General features: G+C 40.5%; 1 protein-coding gene across 13 annotated transcripts in view; it reads right to left on the minus strand.

Moving 5' to 3' along the window:
- The window catches only part of THRB (thyroid hormone receptor beta), a 367,645-nt gene that overhangs the window by 19,576 nt on the left and 327,328 nt on the right, over nt 1-20,741 (minus strand). For all 13 annotated transcript variants that reach the window (XM_038002320.2, XM_038002325.2, XM_038002326.2 and 10 more), the window contains 3 exons: nt 14,523-14,623; nt 8,836-8,983; nt 5,644-5,849 (listed from right to left, as the gene is read on the minus strand). In XM_038002320.2, the coding sequence (XP_037858248.1) occupies nt 5,644-5,849; nt 8,836-8,983; nt 14,523-14,623 (455 nt within the window). The remainder of the gene's footprint in view (nt 1-5,643; nt 5,850-8,835; nt 8,984-14,522; nt 14,624-20,741) is intronic.

Here is a 20,741-nt window from a genome sequence, read left to right on the forward strand (position 1 = left end):
TTGTGCAGGCTAAAGTGCACTATGGTGATGGCAGTAGAGATGGAGATGCCTAGAGAATTCCAGTTGTATATTGGCAGCTGAAAACAGGGTGGACTGGCTGTGGGGTAAGGAATCCAGAATGACTTCTTGGGGTAGTGGTGGTGGAGGGTGTAAAAGGAGAGATTCGGGTGTATGTTCAGGGGTGACCTCAGCCCTTGCTCAGCATGGGTGAGGCTGGTATTATACAAATCATGACCAACTGGCTTTCTGCTCTGACTCTTTCATTGGTATTGTTCAAGGTGAGTAGGAAATGCTGCCAGCTGACCTCTTTGCTAAGTCCTTGGCTCTGAGCCAGGGACTTCTTGGCTTGAAAAGGTAACTCTCTGGCACATGCAGAATGGAGTGAGTGGGGCCAGATGGGACTCTCACTTCTGCACTTGTTCATAGGGTGTCTTCTTGTACCTTTGCCAGGCTAGGCAGGAAGACCTGGGCAGATAATAATTCAAGGTCCTTGGGCCATGGGATATGACTACAGCCTCACCCTTTTCCTGGGATGAGCAGGAATAAGATGGTGGCAGTGCGGAGTGTGGTGATGGTAAGGATGGTGCATGTAGTAACTACTTATGTAGTTGCTAACAATATGCCAGGCAGTGTTAAGCCACTTGTATCTATTGCTTTATGCCATTCAGCAAGGGCATAAGGCATCTGAGCCTTAGATAGGTGAAATAACTTGCCCAAAGTCAAACTTAAAAAAGCAACAGAGGCAAGTATGGAACCTGGGCTCTCTGGTTCTAATCCCCATTCATGTAACTACTAGATTATCTTGCCTTCTTCTGATGTTATTCTAATAACTTGGAGTGATAGATGCCTTCCTGACATGATTGCACGTGTCCTATGAGCTATACACACAGACCACATATGGTCTCATCACTCACCCTATCTGACCCTTCTGCTTATGCCCCTTGTCTGAAGCTACCCCCGTTGAGTGTGTGAAATCAGACAGTATCTCTGCCAGGGAAAAAGTAGGAAAGGTCTCCTCTGATCCTAAAGGTCACATTTTATACTTGGGTAGACATTCACCCAAAGCTACAACTTTGCATGAAAATTAAGGGAGCAGAATAATGATACGATGTCAGCAGACAATAGCAAATGATGTCAGTAGACAAGATTGTTGCTGTCAGGGGCTGCTACAGGAGGTCTAGAAGCGAGCTACCCTTGGTGGAGCGACCTGCTTTCCCTTGTTTGGCATCAGATGCTGCTTGTTCTCTTCTCAGCCCGCTTCTGCTTTTCATCCTCACTGTCATCACACATGAATTGTTGGTGGTGAAATTAGGCATTTCTGTAGCCTCAGAGATTTGAGTAGATTGGAGAAAACTAGAAAATTATATGATTTAAATGCTTTTGGGAGAAGCTTTAAAGATTGGCTTTAGATTTATTATGAAAATCTTAATGGCTTTTGCAAAAGTTCCTCATTTGCCAAAGACCCTAATTTTCTCAGACCCAAATATAGATTTAAAATCCAGATCAAATCACTGTCTCTGTTTCTTTTTCTTTTTTCTTTTTTTTTTTTTTGAGACAGGGTTTTACTCTGTTGTCCAGTCTGGAGTGGAGATTTTTGGCATAATCATAGCTCACTGTAGCCTTGACCTCCTGGACTTAAGTGATCCATCTACCTCAGCCTCCTGAGTAGTGGGGAACCATAGGTGAACATCACCAAGTCTGGCTAAATTTGTTTATTTTCTGTAGAGATGGGGTCTTGCTATGTTTCCCAGGCTGGTCTCACACTCCTGGGCTCAAGCAATCCACCCACCTTGGCCTCCCAAAATGCTGGGATTACAGGTATGAGCCACTGCGCCCAGCCCTGTCTCTATTTCTGACTTGAGTGCTGGTCTTAGAGTGAAAATGAGTCTTAGTCTTAGACAAAATCTGTCAGTAGTTCCTTTGAGGGAAGAAGGTACATACCCATTCCAGATAAATGAATACTTTCAGCTTTAATGACGACATGTAATCCCATATGACATATTTTTATACTATCGTTAACATGATAGGCCTCCTCAAATTTTTTTGGAACAAAATGGGACATCAACACATAAAAAATAAATAACATGTGGCAGTGTTGCAAGCACAGGAAAAGGGGTACTAGCATACAGAAGAGGCAAATCCTAATGTGCAAAAGCCTGTTTGCTACACGATACCTTCCAGTACATGAATACCATTTAGCAAAGCTGCCTTTAAGTAAAGATTCTTAATGTCTTTGCATGACTAATTCACTACTCAAAAGAGTGAAGTTTTCGTCCTGAGCATAAATACTCAGTTGGAGTCACTTTTCTGCAAGGAGTATGTGTAAATATGTAAACTGGCTAAGACACAGGGCTTAACTGTACTATCTCCAAGGATGAGTGACTGGAACTGTATGTTCAGTTCAGCAAATATTTATTGAGTTCTGTTCTGGTTATTTATTGCTGTATAACAAACTACCCCCAAACTTTGTGGTTTAAAACAACAATTTTTAATTTTCTTTCAGAGTTCTGGGGATTGATGGGCACAGCTAGGAGGCCCTCATACAGCTGCCGTCAAATGGCTGTAGAGGCTGGTGTCATGTGAAGGCTTCTTTACTCACATTTCTGGTTCCTGGGCTGCTTGGGAGTCTCTCCTTCTGTGTGGCCTTTTTACATGGCTAGCTTGGGATTCCTCACTGCCTGCTGGTCTCAGAGTAGTTGGACATTTATTATGTTTTTATTCTTCTTCTTCTTATTTTTAAATATATAGCCAACTGCTATGAGAGACCAGGTGTTTTCCCTCCCCCAGAATACCCAAGGGGAAGCTGCAAGGCTTCTTATCACCCAACCTTATTCTGCCGAAATGCACTGTTTAAAGGCATCACATACCAGCCTAGATTCAAGGGGAGAGGGGAACAGACTCTACCTCTCTTGGGGACAGAATGGGCTGTGTATACAGGGAGAAGAAAGAATTTGATGGCAGCCATCTTGGAGAAAAGCTACTACAAGTTTCCATCACACACAGCATAGATACTCAAGTGTGGAGGCTGAATGGAACATTGTCCTCCTGTGAGGAGATGCAGGGGTTATCCCAGGCACAGAGGGGGATAGGGTGACAGAAATGAAGTTCGTTGTAGAGACAGACAGGACAGTGGAGGAGTTCTGATCCCTCCCAATAACCCTCTAGGGAAAAATGGCTTGGAGAAGCAGTTATTTACATTTGAATCAAGAGGGACAATTTCTTGAGCAGATGAAAGAGCTGCAAAAGATACATTTCATATCAGCCCTACAAGGAGAAGAAAACTCTCTTGCGCGTGGGTAATCTCATGGTTCCGACAGAAACCTAATGGCAAATCATTCTGTGCCATAGATTCTTTCCATAGATGGTCAGGCTGGTGAACTGTTAGGAGCCTTTAAGTGAAGAGTGCAGACCTCAAGACTGGTTCTAATAACTAGATATTGTGCTGTCTTTACTGAAGATACCACACAGCATGAAGATATTTGATTAAATTTTGCTTTATAGAGGTGGTTTCTCTGCTTCTAGACATAGCACGTCACCTCCTCAGAGATGCTTCTTCTGACCACCATGTTCAGAGAAATTAAGTCTCTCCCCACTTCCAGTTCACAAACTCTTTGTCCCATCACACTGTTTATTGCCCTCATTGCACTTACCACTACCTGCATTTATTTTGTTTATCTCTTATTGTCTGTCTTCCACTAGAGGAATGTGGCTGACTTATTTAGTTCCTGGCACACAGTAGCCACTCAATAAATGTTTCTTAAATAAAAGAACAAACCTTTAAAGTCTGGAAAGAAACACCTTATGACTACTTAAACAAGTTTAGTTGGACTAGTGTCCATTCTCTATGGGGAGTAAAGACAATAAAAGTATAAAATTCCCAGGAGAAGTGCAGGATGAACTTCAAATCTTCTACCTTACTTGGAATTCAGCTTGGTCACTACTTGAAATCAGGAGACAGTGCCAGGCCTGGAAGTGGTTTCTACAATGTCCATTTGTGGGTGACACATTTGGGGAAAGGATAGATTTAAGTTTGCAATGAGGTAGGACTCTGTCTTGCTATGCCCCAAGTGTATTGTGTTAGAATTGGTCTATCAATCCAGAATTAGTGCTTTTGAATTTTCTGGTAGATCTATCAGGGTGGGGGTGACGATGCAAGATCAAGGCACTGAGAAGCTGCTCCTCCAAAAAGCTGGCATCTTTCAGAGGCTTTTTGGGTTTGTTCAGGTGCCAAGAGTGCATAGGGTAGTGGGTAGAGGCATAGATCCTGGAGTTGGCTGCATCCATCACCACTATTTACTAGTTGTGGGAGCTCAGGCAAGCTTCCTCAACTTCTCTGCCTTAGTTCTCTCTTCTGTAAAATGGAGATATTAACCACATCTACCTACAGGATTGGCATAGGGAGTTAATGAATGAAAAGCACTTAGAATAGTACCTGGCATATGGTAAAGGCCATCTAGGTATTTGCTAACATTGCTGTTAATGAAAGCCATCAACAAAGTGCTGGCACTGTTGTTTCATTACAAGGAAAATAATTGTGTCAGTACAGGTAAATTATGCATAAGCTTTTTCTTTCCAAAACTTCCTTTAAGGTTGTTGTTATGTTGTTTTAAGAAAAAGATCCACTATCTCATTGTAATGTTAATGTTGAAGTACAAGGATAATTATACCACTATATCTTCTTGTTCAGATGGGGAAGTACTCTAACGTGCCCTAGGGATACATATGAAACCACAGAATATCTGTTGTCAGGCAGGTACTTAAAAAGGGTTTTACATCATAAGCTAAGAGCAAAGTCAGTCTCAGATGGTCCAGCACTAGTGAGGCAGGTACTCTTTCTAATGAGGTGGGTGGAGAGACTGGACTTGGAACCAGAAGACCGAGTTGGCTTTGGTGCCTGGCTTTTAGCAGTGTGATCTTGGGCAAGCGGCTTAAGGCCTCGGGCTTGGTTTGCACGTCTGTAAAATGGGGATAGTAATTCCAGCTTACTTCAAAGCACTGTGAAGTCCAAATGAGAAATGAATGGGAAGAACTTTCACAACAGGTAATTTTTATAAGAATATTAAACACCAATATTGCAAGGGTCTGGAAGGTCTTTTATCTCTACATACTCACGCCCACCAACCCCTATCCCTACTCCCTCATTCCCATTGCCCTTCTCGACTCAAGCTCATTTAATTTAAGCTAAAAAATTTTGACTTCTGTTGACATAAAAATGTACTAGCGGTCTAGAGGCTATTCTAAAGGGAATATTTGGGATTGAGTTTAGGGACTAAATATGCATATACTGGGTATCTGAGGAAAGAAATGGGTGTACAAAGTAAAAGATGGCAGACAAAACATTTTACTAATTAGTTGGTCCAGAAGTGGTCTTTCTAACAGTAAAAGCAAACTGATATAATGTGGCCTAAGAAACTGTTTTAGAATTCAGCAAATCACGGACTAGATGATAGGAGTGGCCTTTATACTCATACAGACCTAGACTCAAATCCTAGCTTTGCAAGTTACTCAACCTCTCAGAGCTACAGTTTTCCTATCAGTAAAATGAGGCAATAACACCAGTATCCCAAGGTGACAAGGACCGAACAAATTGAGGTAGAAAACGCTGGTGTATAACTGAAACTGATCTGTGCAAGGAAGCCTTACCAGGAATTTCCGTTTTTGCTTCCAGTGGCTGCCTTGGGCGTTGGTCGCCACGTGGGCTTCGGTGACAGTTTTGATGAGCTCCCATTCCTCGTCTGTGGGCTCTGGCTTGTGCCCGATGGATTTCTGCAGCTCTTCCCGCCGTCTCTTCTCCCGGTTCTCCTCTATCAGCTTCCTCTTGGCCAGCCTCTTGCTGTCATCCAGCACCACTGGGAGCGGGAGAAAGATGAGACAAGGCACACAGATGGTCCCAAGACACACAGCAAGCTGCACTTCCTGGAGCCTCAGGGGTGGGACCACTGATGCACAGATGGCTCAGTGGGTCCTTCGGGGTGGGTCACACTGGGACATTTGCTCTCCTCACTAGCAAACTGCCATTGACTAGTCTTGTCCAACATGGTCTCTAGAGCCAAACTCCCCATGACCGGCCAGCTTTTCAAAACAAAGTCCCCAGAGAACCTAGACACTACGCACTCCAACTCCACAGAGGGTGGTTCTAAAACAGAGTGAAGCACAGAGAGGTAACATCCATACTACCCACAAGATCACAGAGAAATCTCTCTAGCCAGCCATCTGAATTCACTGTCTGGGTTTCTGTCCTCCCCGCTTCCCCTAAAATGGTTCTTAGTAAGGAGAACTTCAGGTTAAAGAAAAGTTACGGGAAGAAAAAAAGAAACGTTATGGAGCAGTAAGTGGGAGGCTCATGATCCCCCCTTTTATTTTTTTTAGAGGAAAAAGGACCCTAACTCTTCATGGCTCCCTTAAGGGCTAATTGGAATGTGGCTGGGCCTCACCTGGGCCTCAAGGCACTCACTGTGCATTATTCTCTATCTGGTCCACCCTCAAGGGTGGTTAAAGAGCCCAGGCTTTGGAATCTAGAAAGACTTGGATTTGAATTCTGATATGATCACATTCTAGCTGTGTGACCTCTGGCAAGTTCCTTAGGTTCTCTGAGCTTTCATTTCTTCCTATACAAAATGGGCTCAATAATGCCCACTTCACAGAGTATTCAATGTGATAATGGATTATAAGTGCTCAGTAAATGCAGTCCTGACTTCTATCATTTGGGTGAAAGGAAAATCGGAAGGGCAGGTAACAAGAAACCTATATTTCTGTGGTTAATTTCCAAAAACAAAACCGTTTCACTAGATTTGGTAACTATCAATGGAATGGAAAGGCTCAGGTTTTACATTGCAGAGTCACAGTATTTTAGAACTGGAAGGGAGCTTAGAGGTCATCTAGTCCTACACTCTCTTTTCAAAGAAAGAAGAAGAAATTGATCCAGAGAGGTCGTGACTTGCCTAAAGTCACAAAGCAAGTTAATGGCAGAGCCAAGGCAAGACCCAGGACTCCTGACTCCAGTTCTACGACATCACTGTCCTAGGGCCATTTCTTGATGAAGGTGTGACCTGGTAGGAAAAGAAAAAAAGGAAACATAGCAAGAGAAGGAGAACCAAGGTGCCTAGCTAGTCCACCATTTAAATATTCTAATTTAAAGAGAATATTAAATTACAGGTCATTTAGATTTGATTGGATTGTCAAAGTCATGTGAGAGCTTACAAATGAGGACAATATGAATGTGCCCTGTTAAGTCATTTTGGTTCAGTTACTAAAGGGAAAGGAGGAATGGTAATAATACCCTCAGTCCCTTCCCAAATGCTTCGGGTGTGCCAGGACTGTTGCATTTGATGAACATTATCTAATTTAATCTTGAAAACAGCTCTACAAGGTAAGCAATGGTTTCACAGAAGGAAAATCTCGGCTTAATTCCAAAGGTCACACAGCTAGTAAGTGACAGATCTGGGACTCGAACAGAAGTTTTTCTGATTAGAAAGCCTGAGCTCTTAGAATCCCTCACAGGCAAGTAAGGGGCACTCAAAATTTATTTCCATACAGTCTAAATTAACACTGAGTTTTAAAACCTCATAGACACTCATATCTGAAACTTCTCAATAAAACACTGAAGTGGATATTCAATAATAAGTTTGTCATAGTAGCATATCTAAGTATTTGGCTCTAAGTCAATCATATTCACATATCCTTATCAGGCATATTGTTGGCAAGGGCTAAAGGCCTTTAAGAGATAAAGATAAAGAACATACTCAGCCAGAGGTGGGGATTAACCCAGGATTTCCAGCCTAACACCCTAACATAACCCTCTTCCTTTTTAAAGATTCTCCATTCCTTCTTCTTTAATGGGCAAACCAGAACATTTCACAGATTTTTTTTTTTTTTTTTCTCAGTGAAAGAACTCTATTTCTCACATAAATGTGAGCCATGATTATTTCTTTCATCAGGAAAAATCCTCACTGTATTTTCTTTTTTCTCTCTTAATTTTTTATCTTTCTTTTTATTTTTAGTTTTTAACTAATAGTTGGAATCTCTCACTGATGTGCACAAAATTTATGCCAGTAGAAATCATTAATACTGATGTCTGGCAAAAGGGAGGCCACACATTCTGAATGACATGATTCTTATTTTTATGATTAGATTAATTAAAGTGACTGGTGTAAATCCCTCGCCCAGTGTGGGGAGAAGAGACCCCAAGGGCTAATCTCGCCACCATATGCTGTAGCACTGTGAAAACTGGGTAGGACGACTTCAGCTCGGAATGTCTTTATTGCTAAAAATATAACAAACAACCAACTGCAGGATGACTCATGCAATAGCACTCAACTTTGCATTCTTCAGAAATTTCTGAACACGATGTTTTCTGCCAGCGCCCCATCTCCAAAAATGTCCATTAAATAAACTCCTTGTCTCTGCTCCTGAAAAAATATTAGGACTAGTCCCTGAGGCTCTACCCCATGTGAACACTGTGTATAGAATGATACCTTATCAAGGTAAATGGACCAGACCTCCCATTTGTAATCTCTGTCTCAAACAGAGTGTTGCCAACAGCTAGGCCTGCAAATGCGATAGGGATAATCTAACAGCATTTTCTCTTCCATCATCCATACTTTGAGAGTTAGGAGGTGATATGACAGGGTAGGATGGAACCCACCCAGCAATGGCTCCCACCTCCCTTTCAGGGCAAGCCTGGTTGTGGGGAGTGAAGGGTATATGTGAAAGTAAGGTATTCCCTTCTCTGTCCCCATGGGTTCCTGCTTTCTTTTCTGCCCAGTCGATCCCCTTGAACCAAACTCTTTCCTAATCAACGTTCCTTGAATATGAAGCAAATGAAGATCTACTTACAATCTGTTGCCATGCCAACATAGATGCATTTCTTAAAGCGACATTCCTGGCACTGATTTCGCGTGACTTTGTCTATGACACATTTTCCTTCATATTTACAGGAATAGGATGGATGGAGATTTTTCTGAATGGTTCTTCTAAAGAAACCCTATTTGAAAAACAAAGACCCAAGACAACAGTTTCATATTTTCTAGAAATCAATGATTCTGGAATTTTGTGTCCATATAACTATGAGATGAATTGTTTCTGGGCCTCTAGCTCCACATATTCAAATATAAGACAGTTGGCCCAGAAGGATCTAGTGAGTTCTAAATCTGAGCTGATGATGCCATAGGACTACAGAGTCAACACCTTTTTTTGGTATTTATTCAAGGAAAAGAGGCTAGTAGGAACATCTAGTGCTTGTTTTTATTTTTTCTAAATATTGAATGTATAAGTAAATTATATTGATCTGTCTCATAGAGTGACATAATTGTGTTGCTAAAGGAAGCTATGAGGAGTTTTGCTACTTTATACTGGGTAATAAGAAAGCTCCAAGACCAAGAAGAAAGTGCAAAAATGAAAAGAGATGGATACTTGCAATACTTTGTTAATTAAAAATCTAATAATAGTAATTAAACAGTTGTACTAGCTGGCTTCACGGATTTAGTTTAAAACTTGTTTTTGACTCTTGAGACAGCCACGATCAGCTCACTTGGCCTTTCAAACAATAGGACTCAGGGAGTAGAACATTCCAGGTTTTCTACCAAGTTTTCCCCCATAGCTTATTGCATTGAGGTTTTCCTTTTATAACACTCTTTCTTTGGTATCTGTAGATATACACCTACAGGTTCAATGATTCTTCCTTTCTTAAGGCATGAGAGAGCACTTCTGTAGCATCTGGGGACACTAGGTGTGGGTGATTTAGGTAATATTCTCAAGAATGTGCAATACTAGAATTTTTCTGGACATGATCCTCAGGTTGAGGCAACTGTCATCTGTATTGTAGGAATTAATAACAGTAGTGAGCACTTACTTTGAGGGCACATTGCAAAGTGCTGTAGAAACATTTGATATCCTTCTATCTTCCCTACAACCATGTAAGGGAGGTGCTCTAAATATTTCTATGGTAGGGATTAAAAAAGTAAACCTCAGACAGGTTAAGCCATTTGACCAAATCACATGGTAAGTACATGCGGGAACTCGGGTGGGATGGAAACCATCCAGCAATGGTCCCCACCTCCCTTGCAACCCAGGAGGGCACTCCACATCTTATTTGCTTAACTGCTTCTATTATGTATAATGAAGTAAATTTTACTGTATTACTTAAATGTTTTAGATGAACAGATTATAAATAGTCCTGTCCCACCCACTTAAAAAGTTCATTTTATCTGTTGGTAGAATAACAAGGCAAAATGAGTTTTTTTAAATGTAAAAAAATTAAAAAAAAATGTTTTTTTGAGGCAGAGTCTCACTCTGTCACCCAGGCTGGAGTGCAGTGGTGCGATCTTGGCTCATTACAACCTCCACCTCCAGGGTGCAAGTGGTTCTCATATCTTAGCATCCAGAGTAACCGGGATTATAGGCATGAGCCACCACACCTGGCTAATTTTTGTATTTTTAGTAGAGATGGGGTTTTGCCATGTTGGCCACGCTGGTCTTGAACTCCTGGCCTTAAGTGTTCTGTCCTCCTTGGCCTCCCAAAGTGCTGGGATTACAGGCATGAGCCACCATGCCCAGCTAATTTTTATATTTTTAGTAGAGATGCATTTTTGCCATATTGGCCAGGCTGGTCTCGAACACCCAGTCTCAAGTGATCTGCTCGCCTCCGCCTCCCTCCCAAAGTGCTGGGATTACAGGCATGAGCCACTACGCCTGGTGGCAAAACAAATTTTGATGGATGTTTTCTGCTAAGGCCTAAAGGGGGCCTCTAACTTTGTTAGATAAATGGTGGGAAATACCAGTTGACCTAGATTCAACCCACATTTTTATTATCCTGGTTAATGTTCTTTGGCTTTGATTATATACATATACCCTATTGCATATTCCTCCCTCAGGCACAAAAGCTCTTTCTTATTATGAAAATGTCCAAGGTAGGATGTTATATTGGGCAAAGCAGAATAAAATGGGAAAACATCAGGAATAACTGAAATGAACAGACTTGATTTTGGGGCATATATGCAAATCCCTTATCATTTCCATTATTCAAGTTCTAACAGAAAACTGTCATATTATATTTGGGTTTTGTGTTCATAAGCACTTGAGTCCATTAACCTGAGTGATGTTGATACACTGTTATAAGATTCACTCAGTCACACACAGGGCAGCTGTTGGAGATGTTAGCAATGTTTTCCTGGGTGTGCAGGGTGGGCAAATCTTGCCAAAGCATGAATGTCAGAGCATGCCATGAGAGTGAAAAACAAGTTTCCCTGCAAACCTCGCTTTGCTTTCTGTTACCTCTGACCAAGGAGGGCAAAGGAGAACTAAAGAAACCCGGAGATTGCTGGCAAGATGTATGTAACAGACAGGGAGGAGAGGGGTAGGGTAGCACGCCTCCTTCTGGAGGAAACAACAATTTCCTAGAGGTAGAAATACCAAAGTCCAAGACATCCAGTAAGAATGCCGACTGCTTACCAGGATAGGAAGATTGTTAGTCTATCTGAAGTTGGGGAGACCCTTGTCTCCCTCATACTCTGATGCTGACTCATGTTCAGGGGTGGGGTTAGGGCAAGGAGTACATTGACCAGTAAGACCACACTAAGCAGAGAATGAGGTGTGACACACCAGACCCCAGGGTTTTCCAAAAAGTTACTTTGTTCACTTTTTATTGGAATGAATGAAATAATTTATACTTTGCTTATTTCCACAAAAGAGTTGAGATAGCTAGCTCTGTTATACACTATGCCATCTTTTCTTTGGCCAATCTCTGATGACTTTTCTTGGGCACTTCATGGACCAAATCCTTTTAAAGATGTTGGCCTTTCTTCTTTTTTTTTTTTTCTTGAAATGTTGGCCTTTCTTAAGCTGTAATTAAAGTACATTTTGACGTATGATAAGGAGCCACTTCATTTTAAAAAGTAACAGATAGTAACTCTTGGAAGTGGACTTGAAGACATTTAAAACAGTCTACTTATTAAAAAAAAATCCTTTTAGAGATGAACTGACAAAAGAGATGCCCTGGGCAATAAATAAGGACATATATTTCATTGATGATTTGTTGGTAAGAAGAGGTCTTGCTTTTATAAATCAGTATCAGACATGTTTCTTTGCATTCTGAGAAGAACCGTATCCATTTTTTAGTACTTTGAGATGATGCACTGATCAATGTGAAAAGGAGATAACTCACTCTTCTAGTTCACTATGCCGGCAGCTGTTAAAAAACTTTGGTTCTTCCTCTAACAATAGTTTGCTGTGGGACAGTATCAACATCCTTTTTATAAAAGATGTGTAAAAACTTGCATATCACAACAGACATGACATTTCCAAAAGATTTCACTCTTCTCAGGGTGAAAACTGGCAAAAAGGATTCTCTCCATACACATTACAAGTATGGGGTAGAAATATTTTTAAATTACAGGTTTGAATAAACAATATAGGAAACAACCCTTTCATCTTTCACCACTCTTAAACACTGTGTTTCTCATTTGGAAAACTCATTTGAATTTTTCCAACATGCTTTGTCATTACATGACGGGATCTGCACAAGTGCCCTGGGAAGGCTCTTTTCTGATTTTACAATGAAGGCAAACCTAGATATAGGATTCTGACCTGAAACAAAGGCACAGAGCCTGAAATCTAGATTTTGCTACACTATTTCTTCTTTTAACAAAACCTCAGCTGATCCAGGCTCCAGACATCCTGTGATCTAGGGAAAACAGGCTAGCTGATTTCTTGATCATCCTGAAGACATATGTGAGGCAGGGATATGGGTTAATAGGCTCAATTCTCTCTTTGTTTAAGTCAATCACTAATAATGTATTGTCCTCTGTAAGGCACATTCACTCTTTAGTGTCATTTTGGGGAATTAAGTATTAAATGGAAAGTATTAAATGGAATTCCATATTAAATGGAATTAGGATCTCTCTCCCAGAATTCGAAATTTCCCATTATGCACTGATTTAGAACCTTAGTGCTGCATCTAAGGTAGGGAAAGCCTTATGAATTGGGACTAATTTAGAGAAAAGTCTAGTTTGAATTGTTGAACTTTTGGAATGAGAGTAGGTACCTAAAGTTATGAAGATTTATTACTTTCAAATCAAGCCAATAAAACTACTTTCATGAGACTGTCTGCAAGTCTCTAATTAATAAATAGCCAGGACTTACTTGTAATTAGATTCCTTAAATTCCCTAAGACATTATTTCCATAGATGTAATGGCCACCTTTAGCCCAGTCTTTGTTAAAGGACTACAAATTCCAGATCAAAGGGGTCTGGATAAATGAGAACATGTTAGATCACATTTCAAAAAACAGTCTTGCAACCTTAGAAATTGCCCCTTTCCAATGGATGTATTATCTCAAACTTTTTTGCAGCCTTCTCCTAAATGTTTCCTAATTTCATGTACAAAACAAAGGGAATTGGCAAGGAAAATCTTCCATTAGGGAAAAAGAAAACTCCTTAATTTGAAACTGAGCTAACATGTCAATTTTGGGGCTTTACGAGCAAGGGTAGGAACAAAGGGGGGCAGTTGGAGAAGGGGAAGAAGAGGAGAAGAGGTAAGGTGGATGAGAGAGGAGGGAAGGTGAAATGTTTTATACATTTAATACAATTTTTGCTTTAGGGTTTACATCTTCTGATAATTTAGTTTTAAATATAAGAGGTAAAAAAGAGAAGGTATTTAACAAGTAAACAATTTAAAAAGTCCTTCCCTGACTTTAAATACTTCTTTACTTATGAAACATTAGCTGAACAAACACTAAATACAGCACTGGGTCAAGCTTTTCCCTTTATGGTGGATTTCATTTTCAAGGCTAGATCGTTGGACCAAAAGATATTTTCCAGAAACCTTATCTCGATTTTGTTGATGAAGTCTTGTAAGTAGGCCAATTTAGGCTGAGTTTCAGGAAGTGAATGGACTGTTGATCACTGGCATATTCTTGTCAAGTATTTCCTGCAGATACAACTGTACAGCACAAAATTAGCTGATGGATGACCAGAATCTACTTAGTCACTGCAGGCTGTGCGAAAAGCCAATTTGGATAATTTCAGAACATAACTGAATCTAAGTAGCCTCAAAGATATTCCCTACTGGAACCCTTGAAAATGAGCATATTCATTCAGACTAACAGCAGAAAACAGCCTGTGGTAGAGTAAACTCTGTCTCCTCCAACACTGTAGATAAAACAAGAGGAGAAACAGTCATTTCTCAGGATGACAACATGTTAAAAAGGACCTATGCTTTATAAACCCAAAGTAAGACTTTTATTAATTTCTTTTTATTTTATGGATTCTCTTCCTGTTTTAAGAACACTTGCAGAAGTAAAGAAACCAGACATCACACTCATTTAGTTATTTATGATTTGGGAAAAAAATTCAGTTCTTGAACATGTCAAAAATGAAGAGCACAACCAGATACCTGGATGATCACAGGTCATGGATGTTAGGATTTGGTTTTAATTTGAACTTAAACTTAATGTTGCATTCTGGAGGAGCACTGGGAGGGGACGGAAGCTGGGCTAAGCTCCATGCTCGTGGACCCAGGGCAATTACCTTGCAGCCTTCACACGTGATACAGCGGTAGTGATACCCAGTGGCTTTGTCACCACACACTACACAGAGCTCGTCCTTGTCTAAGTAACTGGGGATGTACCCTGTGAAGGAAATAAAAGAAGGAATATTAAAAAACAATATATTAACGTCAAAGAGACACTGTAGCTAAGATTGCTAGACCGGAGACAAAACTGACTTGCCAGAAAGAGATGACAACAGTAAAGACTTAGTGAAACCAAACAGTAAGAATTTTATACTCATAGTGTAAACATAGGCCCAGGATTTCAGAATGCCTTAGAAATAACTCACACCTATAATCCTAGCACTTTGGGAGGCCGAGGCAGGCAGATCACCTGGGGTCAGGAGATCAAGACCAGCTTGGCCAAAGTGGCAAAACCCTGTCTCTACTAAAAATGCACATAATTAGCCGGGCATGGTGGCGGGCACCTGTAATCCCAGCTACTCAGGAGGCTGAGGCAAGAGAATCACTTGAACCCAGGAAGTAGAGGTTGCAGTGAGCTGAGATTGCACCATTGCACTCCAGCCTGGGCAGCAAGAGCAAAATTCTGCCTAAAAAAAGAGAAAAGACATAGCCGTGATCACTTGCTGTGCAGGTAGGAATGGCAGGAAGGCCGCAGAGCCAATGACTCAAGCAGAGGGGCCAGGATTTGAGCACTGTGAGTTCTAGATAACACAATCTCTTTAACAAGGCTTATTTCAAAACTTGTTTTCAAAAGATTTGATCCACTTTGGAATCACAGTACCATGCAATAAATTCAGGAAACTTTATAGCTGCAAGAGTCCCAGGAGATGACGAAGCCCTTGAAAGGTGAAGAAACAGGCCTGCAGAAGTTTGGCCTTCCTCAGGGTCACACTGGAAATTACCAGCAGGATTAAAACCCAGGTCTCTTAATTTCTAGCCCTCCAGTATAATACGCTGGTCTTTTTGTAAAAATAGAGAGTTAACTTTAAGTAGAATGAATTTTGCCCCCTAAAAAAATTAGGTAAACTTGTGATATTATGATATGCAATCCAACAACACTGGATAGTGTGAAATAACAGAGGTTTTGTTTATTAAGAAAAAAGGAAAATCTAAACATGATAACTCTCTTTTTTAGTGGACAATGAGTTTATTAGTTTAAATTCCTTGACCCAGGAAGCTAAAAAGCACAAAAGCAGAAGCTTCCTGTTTCCCTCTTGTCTTTGCTCTTTTCCCCTCCTGTGGAGAGGATGCCGAGACACAAGATGCTGATTCAGGAGGGCAGGTTCATTCTCCCCTGTATCAATAGTTTGCCATCGATAAATTGTGTGATACATAGAATCACACAGCTTAACAAAAGACCAAACAATCAAAATGAGGCAGGATTGGTTGGGATGTGAAGAAGCAAGAGGCTGAGAAACAATCCTTTCTCCTGATCATGGCCCTTACGAAGTTTTTTGACTCAGTAAACTCTTCTTCATTCCAATAAAGATTAGCTAGGTTGAAATGACTGATGCCTTACTGTGTATTTTACCATGACATTTCATAGACCTTTTATTAAATTAGGTCAGTTGCCGAAGTCTTGCTTTTCAGAAAAAAAGCCATTAAGGAAACAATGAAATAAGTCCTTTTCATAATTTCTTAGAAATTATTTTGCTCAAACTTTACTTTAGAAAAATGTTCCTTCTTGGGAGGCAGATAATTGACTTGAAAGTGAGGTTTAGTAATGTACAGGATTGTATTTTTAAATATCACAGCTTTTCTTAGTTTACTTTTGCATCATGCAAACCATGATTCATCTGTTGAGTTCACTGCAAGGGTTTCAAAACTCTCGTCAGTCATTTTTAAAAAGGGAATCCTGGGAAGGATCTGGGCAGAGAAAAAATGGAACTAGAATGCTTTGTGTGTTCATTCAGTCATTTATCTATGAACTGCATTTATTTAGCATCTACATGTGCTTAGCATTGTTCTAGGTGCTGAAAATATAAAAATGAGTAAGACATGGTTTCTTCTTTTGGAAATTCATAAGCTGAGTTCTGTTTCTGTAGACTTGGTCATTCCTCAGTGAGAAAAAGAGAGGTGAAAATGAAGAGAAGAACATTAAAAGATGCTCAACATCAATGCAGGGAAATGCAAATCAAAACCACAATGAGATACCACTTTATACTCACTAGTATGGTTTTAACAAAAATGATAGTCACAAGTGTTGGTAAGGACGTGTGCTCATGTGCTTTTGTGTGCATATAAAGACCTACTTATAAAACACAAAGTAACTTTTAAATCACAAAGTAACTCAATTAGGAAAACAGGCCCCTTCCTGGTAAAGGCAGATGGACTATACAGACCCATACTGTCAAAAAAGCTACATCTTGACCTCTTATACCTCGAGGTTATATGCAACTAATCCAACAGAATGAAGACTTTCAAGTTTTTGGTATCAAGTACAGAATGCAGAGACAAGGGAAAAAGCACAAATCATTTCTGTCTAATCTCAGGTATAAGAATCAATTGTAATGTAGTTGAACACTGTTGTACTTGTGGGACATGACTTGGTAGGGGTCAAAACAAAGTGTCCAAGAACATTAACCAGAGTTGGGAAGATGCAGGTAGTTCCCCCTCACCTCATATTTCCCCACCCTGTCTCATGAGACCTGCTGACTTTATCTTTTGGCATTGGCAGCCGGACACTGAAGATTTATTCCTATCTATAGTTCAAAAATTTATGTAGATGGTGTTTAAGATTCTTGTGAAATCCAACAATAATTAAATCAGTGACTGGAATGGACTCCTTTCATTTACTGACTGCTAGGCTGAGAGGTGGTGTGCTTTACTCTCTTATTTCTCCTAGACTATCTTCTTCATGGGTGGAGGTGATTAAATGTCTTTAGTTAAATCATCAAGCCTTCTACAGAAACATCTACTTAAGTTGGTTGCAGTTGCTTACATGATCATACTAGTGCACCCCACACCTTGCTTTCTTTTCTTTAAAATATTAACTTTAAACCATCTTATTTATCTAAAACAGTCACCACAGGCAATGATACATCAATCATTATGCTTAAATCCATTATTCTTCATTAAATAACTTCCATCAGGAAATAACGTCCCACACATAGTTACTAGGTAGGTGAGGATTCTCTTAAAGTTACTGAACACAATTGACAACATTATATACTAACCAATTCTCCTAGAGAACTTAACCATCTTTTGTTGTTGTATTTAAGTATCTCCATCATTTTCCTTTGTCATACTCACCAAATGAGTTACACAATGGTCAATATGCCAAACCAAGGAAAATTCACATGTATCATTAGTTTTGTTGCCAAGAGTGGACACTAATGAGGGTCATAATGTCAGTGTTGGGTTCTGCCTAGAAACAAATACCACAGACACAATCCTGGAAGCTACAACTGTTCATTTGAGGAACTGTATCTGCTAGTTGTCCCAGATGACTGCTAAAGAAGCCTGGTCAATAACCCTCCAGAAAAAAATTAAGCTCCATGACAATATATGATAGTTCAAAAATGATATATTTCCCGCAGCTCTTGTCTGCTCAGATGTATTATTTTTCAGATTAATACATTATGCTGCCACTTTATTAAGCATATTTTTATAAAAGCAAACTCCATCTGTTTGTTCAACAAAGGACTTGAGATTTTTTCAGTTGACATTTGGCAATGTCTGGTTAATTGCTAAGTATTATCTTGCATATCTTGCAGTTAATGCTACTTAAAAAATATTCTCTGAGGGACTTGTCATGTAGAAGGGGAAAGTTTTGTACATTTGCACTACAAAGCATGCAACAGGTAGTAAGCTTAGCTTCTTGGTTGAAAACAGATTCAATACTTTCTTCCCTATGGACAAGATCAGAAGACTGGCTAGTTTAATTCTTTTGAGTGAATTATAACAGAATCTCAGGTCCTAGGAGGAGAAACACTGGTTCCTCTTGTCACCTTAGCAGATACATGGCCCTTAGGGAATAGAATATAAAGCAAATTAATCTTGAAGGTAGATCTAAAATATAAGGTGCTGCGTAGGACGGCAGATGTAGCAGCAAGTGAGAAGAGCTGAGTTCAGAGATCTTTTCCAAACTGGCAAATCTTACCATCTGTATAAGACCACTTGCCTAGCAGAACCAGTCCTGGCATCTTAAGGGAGGGGCTGTGATTTGTGGTAATGGGAAATACTTTGGGTAGCTCAGAGAAGTGAAGAAGTTCCATGTTGCTGATTCATCTTATGAAACTATCAACTCAGAGCCAGTAAGGACCCTAAGTATCTTGGGATGGGATAGAGGATGAGACTATATTTTGTCACCCCTCAGGAAGCTAAGTCATTAGCATGCTGAGTCACTCTTCTGATTTTATACGGAACCTCCTCAGTTCATCCTGCAGCTCAGACCTTCTGATTTAAGCTTTTTTTTCCCCTCACCAGCACCTTCCCTACGTCGTTTCTTTGCATACTTAAAAACCTTGACAGGTTTATCCTTTAGCCTTTCCCCAACATACGAATCCTGATTCCTTTATCTTTAATTCTTGGCAGTAGGTACCAAGCTGTACATCATGTTAATCTTTAACCCTGTGATAGACACCGTATTAAATTAAACCATCCATTCATCCATTTGTTTATTTAACGGCATGTACCGGCGTACTGTGTGGAAGACACTTGGTACAAACTTGAAACAGCATTAACTTTGGAGGCCTTCATCCAATGCTGTCTGCAAATTCTCAGCAGAGCTGCCCCAGGGGCTCCCATTTCACACGATCTTTCCTCAGAACATGCACTGTTTTCCTGCCCTCCCTACCCCTGCTTGGGATCTTGGAGTCTCTTTCTTTACTCTTTGCCCTCTGGCTGGCTGGGCCCTGGTGTTGGGGGACAGCAGACAATGGCTCCCCAGGCTTTGAACTCTGAAGCACTGGTGGGCAGAGGAGGGGTGAGCAGAAGGAGGACCAAGTAGAGGTGTCACTCTAGAAAAGGGGAAGAGGATATGACGCCAAAGGACCCTGGATTCTCATTGGAGGCTTTAGTGCAGAAAAAGGGACAACGTGACTTTTGGATCATTTCTTCTGACTCAAGAATTCCTGAAACTAAAACATATTTTCAAAATTTCAATCTTTTTTAACTTTTCTTTTTTGAGACAGGGACTCACTCTGTCACCCAGACTGGAGTGCAGTGGCATGACTATGGCTCACTGGAGCCTTGAACTCCTGGGCTCAAGCAGTCCTCTCACCTCAGCTTCCTGAGTAGCTGGGACTACAGGTGCACGGCCACCACACCTGGCTAATTTTTAAGTTGTTTTGTAGAGATGGGGTCTTGCTATGTGTCCCAGGCTGGTCTTAAGCTCCTGGGTTCAAATCATCCTCTCATCTTGGCCTCCCGGAGTGTTGGGACTACAGGCGTAAGCCACAGTGCCCAGCCTAATTTTTAATTTTTAGGGCCAGGTTTGGGCATAGTATAGTTTAATGTATAAGCAGTACCTAGTGAAATGTTCCTTTTGCCGTCCCTGTACATTCAAATCCTTAATAGCTGACATAACTTTTCAATCTACAATTAGAGGGAAAATATTTGAAGATGCAAATCACTCAAAAAGGAAATAGGTTGATATAATGCATTTGAGTCAGAATATTAATCAAAAGGGCACACATTCTGGCAGTATACAACATTTGGCTTGCAGAGTGTTTTTTAAAATCTTAGCCAATTTTTGAAACCAGGAGATTTCATAAAACATACAGAATTCTTGCTTCATGTGAAAAACGGGAGGAACTGGCAATACTGAACCCAAATTCTCACAGTGTAACGATCAACTGAACGGGAAAGGTAGCCCTGCCTCCCAAGAAACACACATCCTTTTTAGCTCTCCAGTCAGAACCTCTCCCAGTTGTGCGCATCGGTTGCCATTTATTTTTGTTCTTGCATTATGCCTTTTCATAAATAAAGAAATATTTCACAGAATTCTTTATCTTTATCAAAAGTGGAAACACAAAAGTAGTTTGAGAAAAATGAGAACTTTTTTTTTTGAGGCGCGGAGGGGGAGAAGGATGAGTTTCACTCTTGTTGCCCAGGTTGGAGTGCAATGGCGTGATCTCGGCTCACTGCAACCTCCACCTCCTGGATTCAAGTGATTCTCCTGCCTCAGCCTCCAGAGTTGCTGGGATTACAGGTGCCTGCCACCACACCCAGCGCCCAGCTATTTTTTGTTATTTTTAGTAGAGATGGGGTTTCATCATGTTGGTCATGCTGGT

The sequence above is a fragment of the Chlorocebus sabaeus genome, chromosome 15, assembly GCF_047675955.1.
Source record: "Chlorocebus sabaeus isolate Y175 chromosome 15, mChlSab1.0.hap1, whole genome shotgun sequence".
In the NCBI taxonomy this organism is placed as follows: Eukaryota; Metazoa; Chordata; class Mammalia; order Primates; family Cercopithecidae; genus Chlorocebus; species Chlorocebus sabaeus.